We start from the raw sequence: 12,886 nt of genomic DNA on the forward strand, positions 1-12,886 counted from the left end.
AGAGGCCACAACAGGGAGAGGCCGGCGTACCAAAAAAAAAAAAAAAGAAAGAAACTGGGGGAGAACTTGCATTTTCAGAGCTATGAGCAAAATGTGAACAACTGCTATGTTCGTGCTCTGCTTTATGAACTGAGCTTTATTTCAATCACACATTAATTCACACAGAGAAGCATCTTTAACTCTTAAGAGTGTTTTCCCAATATAATTTTGTTTTTTGTTTTTTTGTTTTGTTTTTGTTTGTTTTTTGCGGTACACGGACACGCAGGCTCAGCGGCCATGGCTCACAGGCCCAGCCGCTCCGCAGCATGTGGGATATTCCCGGACAGGGGCACGAACCCGCGTCCCCTGCATCGGCAGGCGGACTCTCAACCACTGCTCCACCAGGGAAGCCCCCAATTTAATATTTAAAATGCAGGGTTTCTTACTTGACAACAAAGATTCATTAAAGAATTTAATCCAGTTTTGTTGTTGCAAATGTTCAAAGTAATTCTACCTCGTTTTGGGTGGCCATTTCCCCCACCTTTTTTTTTTTTTTTTTTTAAGAAATCAAGAAAAAGAACAAACAACAAAAAGATATGGACTGGGTTGGGGAGGTGCGGGTGGGTGTGGGGCTTCCCTGGTGGCGCAGTGGTTAAGAATCCGCCTGCCATTGCAGGGGACACAGGTTCGAGTCCTGGTCCAGGAAGAGCCACATACCGCGGAGCAACTAAGCCCGTGCACCACAACTACTGAGCCTGGCTCTAGAGCCCGCGAGCCACAACTACTGAAGTCCCCGTGCCTAGAGCTTGTGCTCCGCAACAAGAGAAGCCACCAAATGAGAAGCCCAGGAACTGCAATGAAGAGTAGCCCCCGCTCGCTGCAACTAGAGAAAGCCTGCGCACAGCAACGAAGACCCAACACAGCCAAAAATAAAATAAATTTACAAAAAAAAAAAATCAGTGTCTTTCTTGTGTCTTTTTCATTTTCAGTGTTTCAAACAACTTTTTTAAAATTTTAAAGTTCCAAAACTATAAGTACAGATACATATTTCTTTTTTCAGTGAACTAGATTGTGAAACAGGTTTGTAAAATGCACTTATCTGTACCCATTGTGGACAAAGAATGTCTGCCTGCCGTATCAGTAAACAAAGGATGTTGAGACTATCAGTCCATCAGCCACTGCAGCCATCACCAATGGTGCACCCTAAGGGGATTCATGATGGAGAAAAACAGGATATAATTTTATTTAGCCCAGACCCTTGCATCTTCCCATACATAGAAGAGTGCTAAATTCATTAACTTGAGATATCTGGTTTTTCTTTAATTAGCAGCAATCTTTTGATGTTCAGTTTTGCAGAAACTCCTATATACCCTGGCTCCTCCCCTACCTCTTCAGAACAGTCCTTCAGAGGTATCTGAGAGGCTGTATCCTGGGCTTAAGGCCTCAGTAATGCCCCAAATAAAATATAATTATCAACTTTTAGGTTGTGTGTTTTTTTCAGTTGACACCAAACATTCTTCACTTTCTCCATAAGACATCTTATGATTTGGATGAGCTGTACCTCTAAAAATCCAGAGGTACAGTGTCTGTAGCAACACCCTGATCTGCCTGGCTCCATCCTAAGGAAAAGAGAATTTAACAGGACTTCTTAAGAAATCCATGTTGAATCCTGGTGATATCTACTTCTCTTTTTAGTATCCACATATCATCCTTTTAACAGTCCCTTGAATTTTGCTAGGGATGAACAAACATCTCACAGGTATATAGTCTTTGAAATCCAGATTCTTCCCTGTTTTGGCAATCAGGGCAACACATTTATTTCCAAGCCTTTGTTTTACTCTATTTTTCATGTCTCCTCAAAGATCACCGACCAGTTCAGTAGTCTCACCACAAACTTGCTGAGTATCCTGGGAATCCATTTATCACAGCCAAAGACAGAAGCTTATGTGCAAAAGATAGGCCAGCAGTGGATGGGAGACTCCACAGTGCCAGAAATAAATTTGTGGCTGGATTTCTCAGTTTCCACTTTGTTTCTGCCAGGATCATATGCTCAGTGTGTCTTTTCTTTTCTGCTATAATTATCCAGTCCCATTCCAGCTATAGTCTCCTGGCTGACAATTCCTTCTGCTTGTGGACAAAAAATACACACACTGGGCTGATTAACCAGGGCTTAAGTCATGGCGCACCATTCCTAACCGTGTTACATTAGGCAGATGATTTAACCTCTTTGGCATGCATCTGTAGATCAGAGGTTAATACCAGCCTCACAGGGTTATGTGAAGTATCCACACTGAATCTGAACATAATAACTGCACTCACTAAATGTTCATCTTCCCAGATCCTCCCATTACACTTACCAAGGGCACTTTCAACAGCAGCCCAAACAGCATGCATTGAGCCTCTACTATATGTAAACTGAAGAAAAACACACGACCTAAAAGTAGCGAGTTAAGTTTTATTTGGGGATCTTACTGAAGACAACAGCCCAGGAGATGGCCTCTCAGATAGCTTTGAGGAACTGCTCGGAAGAGGTAAGAGAGAAGCCAGGATAAATAGGAGTTTTTTGCTGGAAAAAAATGTAGTTGAACATCAAAAGATTACTGTCAATCACAAAGAACAGACATCTCAAATTAATGATTTTAGTGCTTTTCTGTATATGGGAAGATGCAAGAATCCAAGTTCATTTAAATTATTCCTTAGGTATGCATCTTAACTACCTAGGGCCAATAGAATCCAAAGCACAGAATACTTCCTGTTTTTCTCCACCCTGAATTCCTTTCAGGGCTCACCGTGGGTGGAAGGCTGCCGTGACTAATGGCCAGATCCTTATGGAACTGGAATGGTGGGCAACATTCTTTGTTTACCAGAATGGCAGGCAACGGTCCCTGTCCACATCTAAAGCGGGTCTTAGAAGGTTGAGATACTAAAAATATAGGAAATAGCTTCCTGCTCTAGAAGAGCTTACAATGTAGTCAACGATATGGCTTCCACGACCTCCACGAATTCTTACAACAGTCCCAGACAGCCGACAAGACTGAAAAGAGGTAGAGGGAGTCAGAAGGTACACAAAAGTAGGGACATAGAGTCCAAGGGCGAACATAGACTATCTGCTTCTACACTCCACGTGCACGTGTTTGTCCGGCCACAGGACACAATTACCGGTTGTTTACGTGTCTGTCACCCTCATAAGACCACCAACAACCTGAGGGCGACCCAGTCCCCGTTCACCTACCATCCCTTTCTCATGCCGGGGCCTAGACACGCAGCAGGTCCACGCCCTGTTCGGCCTTCTCACTCGAGGGGCTCCTGACCATTGGCTCTTCTGTAAGTGGGGGCGGGAGCGTCACGCTCCGTGACCCCTCCCCGTCCTGAAGTCCCCGAGGAGCCCAGGACAGGACCCGGAGGCAGCGGGAAACCCAGCCGCACCCAACGGCTGTTGGCGGAGATCGGCCACCTGCTGCTGCAGCCCAGATTGGCTTCTTCCTCTGGACCCACGGCTCCCTTAACCAATCGCCAGCGAGGCCGGTAGGGAGGCCCCGCCCCGCGGGGTCCCGCGCTGGCACCTGGGGAGTGCGGGCGGTCTGCGGAATCACTGGCGGCTGAGTTGGGACCAGCTGACTGCATCCCTAAAAGGAGAGAGTGCTCTTCTACCCGAGCCTCTGGGCGCTGTTAAAATGAGCCCCGGGCTTCCCTGGTGGCGCAGTGGTTGAGAATCTGCCTGCCAATGCAAGGGACACGGGTTCGAGCCCTGGTCTGGGGAGATCCCACATGCCGCAGACCAACTGTGCCCGTGAGTCACAATTACTGAGCCTGCGCATCTGGAGCCTGTGCTCCGCAACAACAGAGGCCGCGATAGTGAGAGGCTTGCGCACCACGATGAAGAGTGACCCCCGCTTGCCACAACTAGGGAAAGCCCATGCACAGAAACGAAGACCCAACACTGCCATAAATAAATAAATAAATACATTAAAAAAAAAGAGAGAGAGCCCTGGCTAGGGGCCAGAGGCGTGTACGACCCTGGGCAGCCTCTGCTTCTTTCCGGGAGTCAGTCTTGCCATCTTCACGATGAAGTTGGCGCGGCGAGGGGTAACCCTATGGGGGAACGATGGGGCAGACGCTGGGATCGGCTCCCGAAAATGGAAGTGGAGGAAGGCGCGGAGAAAACCCTGGGCGTGGCGGTCTCTGCGGAAATGCTGCAACTAAAGGGCCGCCTCCCAGCCCTCGGAGACCGCAGGTCCCGCCCCCGCCCAGCCGGCCACTCCCCATAGACCGAAGTCGCGCCGCACCCTCTGCCTACGTCTCTGCAAGCCCGGCCGGCCGCGTCTTTGGGTCGAGAACAGTCTGCTCTCCGTGGATGCGCGCTCCGCCCGCCGACTGACATATCTGCCAGTACTTGATTGTTCTCCCTGCGGCCCGGTGAGCCCGGCCCCGGCCCGCCCCAGCCCTGCGCCCGCTATATCTGCCCTACTCCCGCTACCCCGGCGGAAGGGACCCGCGCGCCACCTTTAATTTCACTCCTCACCTCCCACCCTATTTTGTATTTTACCTTTTGTTGTTTTTCTTTCTCTCTCTTCTTTCACTCTTTTCATGTCTTGCTCTTTACCTCTCGCGTTCGAATGGCTGTAATATAAGCCTTCACCCTTCCACTTCCTCTCCTCGGCCGGGATGGGGGACCTTCAGCGAAGGCCAGAATGACCTCTGCCACTCCAGGCGGCCCCAGGCCATTCCTGGGGCTCTTTCTGCTGGCAGGAGGCTTTGAGCTGCTTGATGCAGCCTCAGCAGGGCCCGCTCCAGCCCCTATAACCTCCTCGCAGCCCCGCTCTGGTTCCTAATTGACTCAGCGAGTCTCTGACCCATCGTGACTCCCCCACCACCGCCCCACTCCTGCTCACCAGAGTCTGCTGTGTTGCGGGACGCTTCTCCAGAATACTGAGTTCCACTAAAGGAGAAATCTGCAACAGAGCAATGTGTGATACTAAGAGAGCAGACGGGGGAGGGAGGACTCCTGGGTTCATCCTCTCCTCCAGTGTGTCCCCCTCCTCCAATTAGTCCCCAGCTGCCCTGTGGGAAATGGACCCTGTGCCCTACCCTCACACTCCCCTGATAAGGATTGAGTGGGCTTATGTGCCTTGAACAGATGGCCCTTTCCTTGCTGGGGTGTGGTCCTTTAAGGTCCATTTCCCTTTCTAAACTCTCCTCCTTTGCCCTCACCTGCAGGACACGTAGTATGACCATTAGGTGTTTCATCTCCCAGCCATTTTCTATGGAAAACCAAAGGGATCAGGCCATGATAGCCACTGGCAGCTTTGAAGAATGGGATGCCTTTAGAGAAGCTTGATCTTGAAGGCCTCAGCGTGAGATCTAACAGAGCCAGGTAAGAGTCCATTCTAAGGGAGGGGTCTTCTACTGCCTCAGCCCTGTGGTCTGGGGGCAGGTTTAGCAGGACATTAACACAAATAACTAGCACCACCGTCCCAGTAAAGTCACTCTTAGCGTTCACAAAGCACTTAAGGGCCAGAGCCCTTAAGCTGACCTGACAATCCAAGGATGGTAATCCCCATTTTACAAAGGAGGATATTGAGGCCCAGGTGGGACAGTGATTAGCCCCAGGTCACCCTAGGAGTCAGCAGCAGAGTTAGGACAGGACCCTGTTGTTCTAACTACATATTGTTGACTCAAACTTTTGACTATCCTTAAGCTTGCAGTTAGTAATCAGGTGAAACTGGTTATTTGCTGGGGATTGTAATATATTATTAACTCTTTCTCGTTAGGCCTGAGTTTAATCTTCTTAGTATGGTCTTTAGCACAGAGACCTTTGCCTTCATACCCATGCCTCTGAAGGACCTGACTTATGGCAACGCCAAGGCAACATTCAAAATGGCAACTTAGCCTTTGCACTTGTCTCTGAGGTGGGCAGGGCCTGGGCCTTATTCTTCTCTGGCCCTCACAACACGTTGCAACCCAGATCAAGGTCAGGACATGATTGACTCATGTCATCATGTCTCTGATGCCCAGAGAAGGGAATGCCGTTTGCCTGAACCTTCTCAGAACTGTCACATTGTCATGAGAGAACTTCGGTGTTGGACCTCCTCGTGAAAGGCCTGGGGCTGAGAAAACAGCAGGAAAGAAATGAGCTGGGCACAGTGCAAAGCAAATAGCATAAGCTTTGGAGCCTGCAGACAGGACGCTTACTAAGTTCCCTGTTCTGAAACATGGAAGTAAGGGCAGCCACCTCACAGGGCTGCACTGACAAGTAAGTGAGCTAGTAGAATGTGCCAGGCAGAGGGGGGAGGAAAGGTGTGGAGCACTTCCTGGGGAACGAGGATGTCAGGGCAGGGACGCTGGGGGTTCTGGAACACCTTCACCAACCGCTTCTGCTGCTTGAGTGCCAGTCTTCACTGAGCCTCATGTGGGCCAGGCTCCAGGGAAGCATGAATAAGGCCAGGAACTGAGTGGTGAGTCGCCTTTAGACTTCCCTGTTGGCCCAGCCACCTGGGATGAGAAGCCAGGAGGAAGAAGCCTGGTGAGCATCTTGTTTCCATGGGTCTGTGTGTTCACAACTGACTGCCACCACGTCATTCCTCTGCTGGCCAGCACTTTCCTCCCGGCCCCAGCAATGGGGGCAGCCCATTAGGTGAGGCTCAGAGCAGCCACTCCTATGTAGTGTAAGAAAGAAACTCAGGGGAGAGAAGCAGGTCACCCTCCTCCACTGGGGTGCTGGGCTCACTTCCTCCCAAGGCAGGGGAGGAAGGTGTTGTTGCAATTCTGAGAACAAAATGGAGGTTTTGGTTTCCTTTGTCACTATAGCTCTGACTTGCACTTCCGCATCCCCACCTCTCATGAAGATGTGGATCCCTCTGTGTTATAGGAGGAGAGGAAACTGGCCAGAGAGGGAATAGTTTTCCCACCCCCCGGGGTGGGGGTGGGTAGAGCACCTTATGCACTTACTCTCAGCCCTGAGAATTGCTCAGTATCCTTCAAGGCCCAGCTAAATGCTACCTTTTCTGAGTCTTTTCTGATTACCCACCCTTTCTTCTCTCCCAGTGGAGTTGGATGTTCCCTCCTTTGCACTTTGAGACTATGTTCTGCAAGCCCCAAATGCAGCTTGAATCACCTGTCCATCCCATGCCAGACAATAAGCCCCCCTCTAGGGTAGATATTGTCTCCTGCGCCTCAGTGAGCCAGTGCCCAGCAAAGCAGACTCCTTGAAAGAGTGCCTCTAGAGAGCCCAAGCTGTGTGCGGGCTGGTGGGGAAGAGAATTAGACTGAATTGAAGGAGCTGAATAGGTCTTGTTCACTCCTTTTCTTCTAGACTTAGTTCAAGACCCATAGGAACCTCTCCTGCTTAAGACATCCAGGGCATAAGCCTGTGGGTTTGTGCCTGTTAGGTCTTGGTCTAGCTGAAACCTTTTCCCCACTTCTATCTGCCGTTTAAACAGATCTGCAGCATCAGGAATGTGGGCATCAGTGAAATTTCTGCACCCAGCAGACACAGGGCTGGGCCAGTGCCTGTGAGGTAGCACTAGGATAGCTGTGATCCAGACACTCCCTGTGGTGAAAGGGAGGACTTCTCAGGAATGAATTGCTTCTCCAGCCCCTGCTTGAGTGCCTGTGGAGCTCACTCCTATTTGCCCTCCAGGGGCAGCTCTGGGTCCTTGCTTAGGGAGGTGGTGCTATCAGGGAAAGTGGGGTGGGGTAGTGAGAAGGGGGGGTCTGGAGCTTCGGCTTCTGATGGACCTTCTCTCTCCTTGGCTTAGATTCCAGCAGAGTTCCTCTGTCTCGTCTTGTTGCTGATTGAAGGTGCCCCCTTCTTTTTTCTTCATCTCCTGGGAGGTAGCAGGAATTGGCATTATGGTTGGGTTCAAGGCCACAGATGTGCCCCCTACTGCCACTGTGAAGTTCCTGGGGGCTGGCACAGCTGCCTGCATTGCAGATCTCATCACCTTTCCCCTGGATACTGCTAAAGTCCGGCTACAGGTGAGGGGATGAAGCCTGCGGTTCTGATGGTGGCTAGTCTGCTCCCTCTCCAAGACACAGACTCCTCAAGGGCCAGTGGGGTTTTTCGGCGCTGTAAATTTTAGAGCGTAGGGATGGAAGAAGATGGGGAGGGCAACCACCTGCCTTGGCCTTGCAGATCCAAGGAGAAAGGCAGGGGCCAGTGCACGCTGCGGCCAGTGCCCAGTACCGCGGGGTGCTGGGCACCATCCTGACCATGGTGCGCACCGAGGGCCCCCGCAGCCTCTACAAAGGGCTGGTCGCCGGCCTGCAGCGCCAGATGAGCTTTGCCTCCATCCGCATCGGCCTCTACGACTCTGTCAAGCAGTTCTACACCAAGGGCTCTGAGCGTGAGTGTGGAGCTGGGCCATAGGCCTCTTGGCCTCTTCTCAATGATGGTTGATCCTCGTTCTTTTAGCTGCACAGTTCCTTTAGGCCCCAAGACCTCTAGGAGGAATTTCAGATCAGAGGAACTGAGAACTAGAAGGGTCCCTGATTCTTCTAATGATTCCTGAACACCTGGGCTGTGCCAGGCTCCAAGTAGGGCATCGTCTCATAACAGTCCTCACAACCACCTCGGGAGCAGGTGGTATCATCCCTGTGTTACAGATGAAGAGGCTGAGGCTTGCTTGGGCGGGAGGGACTTGGCCAAGGGCACATAATGGGGAGCCAGAAAGAAAACACACTGAGGACTTGTGCCTCCAAGGCCAGCACTCTTCCATTGCACCTTCTCAGCATGCCATGCCCACCCTCCATTTTACATGTGAGGAAAATGAGAACCCAGATCAAAAGGTTGACTTTTCCCAAGATCACACGGCAGGGAGAAGTAGATCAGGGATGAGAACCCAAGTACTATGAATCCCAGTCCTTGAGAAAAGCCACTTCTCTCGGAGCCTTTCATATTTGTCAAATGGAAATGATACTTGGGAATTCCCTGGCAGTCCAGTGGTTAGGACTTTCACTGCCAGGGCCCAGGTTTGATCCCTGGTCAGGAACTAAGATCCCAGAAGCCATACAGCGCTGCCAAAAAAAAAAAGAAAAGGTTCTGATTTCTCGGGGCTGCTGAGTAGGTAAAATGAAGTGAATGAAAATGCTTTATGAAAGAAAGCATTAAGTCTCATTTTGTCCTGCTCCTCGCTCTGTCCCAGTGCCCAGCACGTAGTAGACACTCCCAGTGATATACTGTATGATGCAAAAAGTTCTCAGAGCAGAGCTAGTCTGTGTCTTATTACCGAAAGGTTATAGTGAAGACAGGAAATGACAGTGACGTGGTTTTGGTGAGGAGAGGTGGGAAATGAGTGTAAACCCAGCTGGCCACTGACCCCCATGGTTCTCCCACAGATGCCGGCATCGGGAGCCACCTCCTGGCAGGCAGCACCACAGGTGCCTTGGCTGTGGCCGTGGCCCAGCCAACGGATGTGGTAAAGGTCCGATTCCAAGCGCACGCCCAGGCTGGAGGTGGCCGGAGGTACCAAAGCACCATTGAGGCCTACAAGACCATTGCCCGAGAGGAAGGGTTTCGGGGACTCTGGAAAGGTGTGTACCAGGTGTTTTCCCTTCCGCATCCTCCTCTTCCCCTATTCCTTGGTCTCACATAGGCACCCTTTCTTTCTGCAGGGACCTCTCCCAATGTTGCTCGTAATGCTGTTGTCAACTGTGCTGAGCTTGTGACCTACGACCTCATCAAGGACACTCTCCTGAAGGCCAACCTAATGACAGGTGAGTTAGGGTAGATGATGCTGGGTCTCACCTTCCCCCAAACCAGTAGCCAGTGTGGGTCTGCCTGGAGACCACATCTTTTCATCCCATTTCCCCTTTGCTTATGGAATGAGTTTCTCTTTCACTGAACTGAAGCCAACTGGGGTGAAGTTTCCACTCTGCACGTTGAGGCGCTGAGGCTAGATTGGCAAAGTGACTCTCAGAGACACTGGGAGAGGTCCCAGCTGCAGTCTCTGTGTCTCTAAAACCACGAGACCTTAGCTACTTAAATCATCTCTTTCCTTCTGGAATTATGGGGTGAGGAGTCCTGACTACTTCCCCTGCTCCTCCTTCTTGGCAGATGACCTCCCTTGCCACTTCACTTCCGCTTTCGCGGCGGGCTTCTGCACCACCATCATCGCCTCCCCTGTCGACGTGGTCAAGACGAGATACATGAACTCTGCCCTATGCCAGTACCGCAGTGCTGGCCACTGCGCCCTCACCATGCTCCAGAAGGAGGGTCCCCAAGCCTTCTACAAAGGGTGAGCCTCTGATCCACCCCACCCAATTCTAGGCCTCCTGGCCACCTGTACCTATCACACAGGTGGGAGAGAACCACCCAGAACTGAGTGGTTGCTGTGGCAACCACGTGTCAAACTATTTCTGATCCTGGTCCTGGCATTCTCGTGCTCTTAATTCCTTCCTCTCAGAGTTGCTATCATGCCTACTTTGTGGGTGTTAAAATGGAGACTCACAGGGGACTCTTGCTCACAGGCCACAGCTCCATTCCCTGGGCCCTCCCAGCTTACTTTGGGACAGAGCATCTGGGTTGGATTGGATGCCAGGGCCCAGCAGGGTGAAAGAGATGACGTGTGTTTTCTCCCCTGTAGGTTCATGCCCTCCTTTCTCCGATTGGGTTCCTGGAACGTGGTGATGTTCGTCACCTATGAACAGCTAAAACGGGCCCTCATGGCTGCCTGTGCTTCCCGGGATGCTCCCTTTTGAGCCTCCCCTGCTGATCACCTCTGGCTTTGGCTGCAGCCTGGACCTGCTTCCCTTTTCCTCCTCCCCTCATTCCCTTCCCTCTCTCCCCACCCCTTCCCTCTCTCCCCACCCCTTCCCTCTGCTCCCTTTCCCACCACCTCCCTTCCCTCTCCCCACATTTTCACCCCTCAGCTCCCCGTTGCCTCTCACAGTCCTGATGGAGTTGACCCCAGCTGACACTGTGGGAAGCCTGGGCAAGGCAGCATCTCAAGCCCTCAGTCCCTTGAGAAGTTCAGCCTGACTCTTCGTCCTGCCTCCTGCCCCTGAGCCCGACTAGCACGTCACCCATAAAACAAGCTCAACCTTGGCGTCTCCTCCCTCTCTGTTACCAGAGGTCTTGGTCTAATGGGCCCTTTTGGCACCTGGTAGGCAGGGGAGGAGCCACCTGACTTGGAAAGGGGCGTGTGACCCATCTTCCTCCAGCAATCTGGGTGGAGGTCATCCGGTCTGCTTCTCTTTCCAGACCCGGCCAGGGCTGAGGTGGCAAGTAAAGGAGCGGCCTGGAGTCAGCAGTGGCCTTGCTCTCTCGCCACACCACTTGAGCTTTCACTCACCAGTGTCTGGTACTCCAGTACCTGCCTTTCCAACCCCCCCAGCTGGCCCCGGGCCTGTTAATCTGCAAAATGAGTGTCCCTGTTTGCCCTGCTTCTCCTGGGCTGCTTGGAAGATTTAGAGGAACTTAGGAACCTTAGATGCTGTAGGCTTATTTTATTCCATTTTACAAATGGGAAATCCACCTCCCCCAAGTCCCAGGCTTAGTGAGGGCAAGTCAGGTTGCTTCCCATCCTCCAGTCATACCCTTAGGAGGCGGTATAACTGCATTGGGTGGGACAGGCTGTAGAGCAGACACCCAGCCTCAGCCGGAGTCTTTCCATTTAGAGTCTCACCCTCACCCCAGGCTAGAGATCCCAGGGAGGTGGTGACAAACCAGGGGTGTCAGCCTCCCTGTCCCTGTTCCTACCATCTGTCTCCAGTCAGGAAAGCAGGTGGGCAGGGCTACTTCTGTTTCAAGGGTTAGGGGACTCTGAGGTTCCAGAATCCCAAGGCATCTCGTGAAGGGCTGGGCCCTTAGAATTAAGCCATCCAGGCCCGTTTTATAGATGTCTGAAGAAGCTGAAGGCTGAGACAGGTCATGCAGGCAAGGACACAGGAAATCAGCCGCTGAACTGGGACTAGGATCAGATTCCGCCCTCCCCCTGTGCACTTTTCCCCTAGGGGCTGGGGTCCTTCAGGAATCCTGTTGGGCAGCTGTGGAGCCAAGCCCAGAGAACATGACCTTCCTGTTGAAGTCGGCTGGTGCTACTGTGCCTTCCCCACTGGTCAGAGCAGGAGGCTGGGCCCTTCAGTGCTTGGGCAAGGGGTCCAGGATATTAGGGTTGTAGAGAAGGAAAGAGGGCCCAGGATTCCTCACGCTACTTTTTATTTTTATTGAAGTATAGTTGATTTACAACCTCACCTTACTTTTGAGCTGAAGTCTCATAGTCCCCAAGAGGGACAGGGTTGGGGGCAGGAGTCAAGCCAGGGTGAAGGTGGCAGGGAGTCAGCATAAGTGGAGGACCCGGTCAGTGTACTTAATGCACCTTAATTCGCACATTAATCCTCTGAGGCAGGATTTGTTTTGCACCAGAGGAAGCTGAGGGGCAATTTGTTGCCTTAGGCATTGTCAGCTGGCTCATTCACCAGCCTTGTGTTTCAGACACTGGCATGGACATGAGGCCACCAGACTTCATCACGGTTCTAGGCATGACCCTGAGACAATGAGGGGCTGGGAAAGGTGGGAGGAACCACTGGACAGCATACCAGGAGGCCTCCGTAACTCCTCAACCCTTAATGCCTATAAAATACCTGACACAAGGTAGCACTGAAGGCCACACTGAGGTAATAACAACAATCTCATAAATGGCTTTCACAGGCCTGAGAGTCTCACCATGAGGAAAAGGTTAAGAGCAGGCCTTGCTGCTGCCCTAGAGGACAGCTGGAGCACCATTGTTTCACAAGGCAGGCCCTCACCCACTTGCTTGCTCTCAGAACAGGGCACCTGCCGCCACCTCTCCACCTGGGTCCTACCTCAGGGCAGAGTCTGCTTCACTCCTCTGGTTTCCACAGCCCTGCAAGATAGGGATTGTAAATAGCTCAGAGGTGAAGCGATTTGCCCAAGGGTACACAGCTG

At 51.8% G+C, this 12,886-nt stretch overlaps 1 protein-coding gene across 3 annotated transcripts; it reads left to right on the top strand.

Moving 5' to 3' along the window:
- Positions 1-4,284: 4,284 nt before the first annotated feature.
- LOC136127296 (dicarboxylate carrier SLC25A8) lies at positions 4,285-11,023 on the top strand. Of its 3 annotated transcripts, XM_065882793.1 has the most exons (8): positions 4,285-4,395; positions 5,197-5,353; positions 7,737-7,956; positions 8,114-8,324; positions 9,316-9,510; positions 9,592-9,693; positions 10,034-10,214; positions 10,563-11,023. In XM_065882793.1, the coding sequence occupies exons 3-8, from the start codon at positions 7,831-7,833 to the stop codon at positions 10,675-10,677; spliced, it is 930 nt and encodes a 309-aa protein (XP_065738865.1). In that variant the 5' UTR covers positions 4,285-4,395; positions 5,197-5,353; positions 7,737-7,830; the 3' UTR covers positions 10,678-11,023. The 3 variants fall into 3 exon arrangements, with proteins under 3 accessions (XP_065738865.1, XP_065738867.1, XP_065738868.1); XM_065882795.1 differs by lacking the exons at positions 4,285-4,395; positions 5,197-5,353; positions 9,592-9,693 and having other exon boundaries at positions 7,831-7,956; positions 10,563-10,677; XM_065882796.1 differs by lacking the exons at positions 4,285-4,395; positions 5,197-5,353; positions 9,316-9,510 and having other exon boundaries at positions 7,831-7,956; positions 10,563-10,677.
- Positions 11,024-12,886: the final 1,863 nt, after the last annotated feature.

The sequence above is a fragment of the Phocoena phocoena genome, chromosome 8, assembly GCF_963924675.1.
Source record: "Phocoena phocoena chromosome 8, mPhoPho1.1, whole genome shotgun sequence".
In the NCBI taxonomy this organism is placed as follows: domain Eukaryota; kingdom Metazoa; phylum Chordata; class Mammalia; order Artiodactyla; family Phocoenidae; genus Phocoena; species Phocoena phocoena.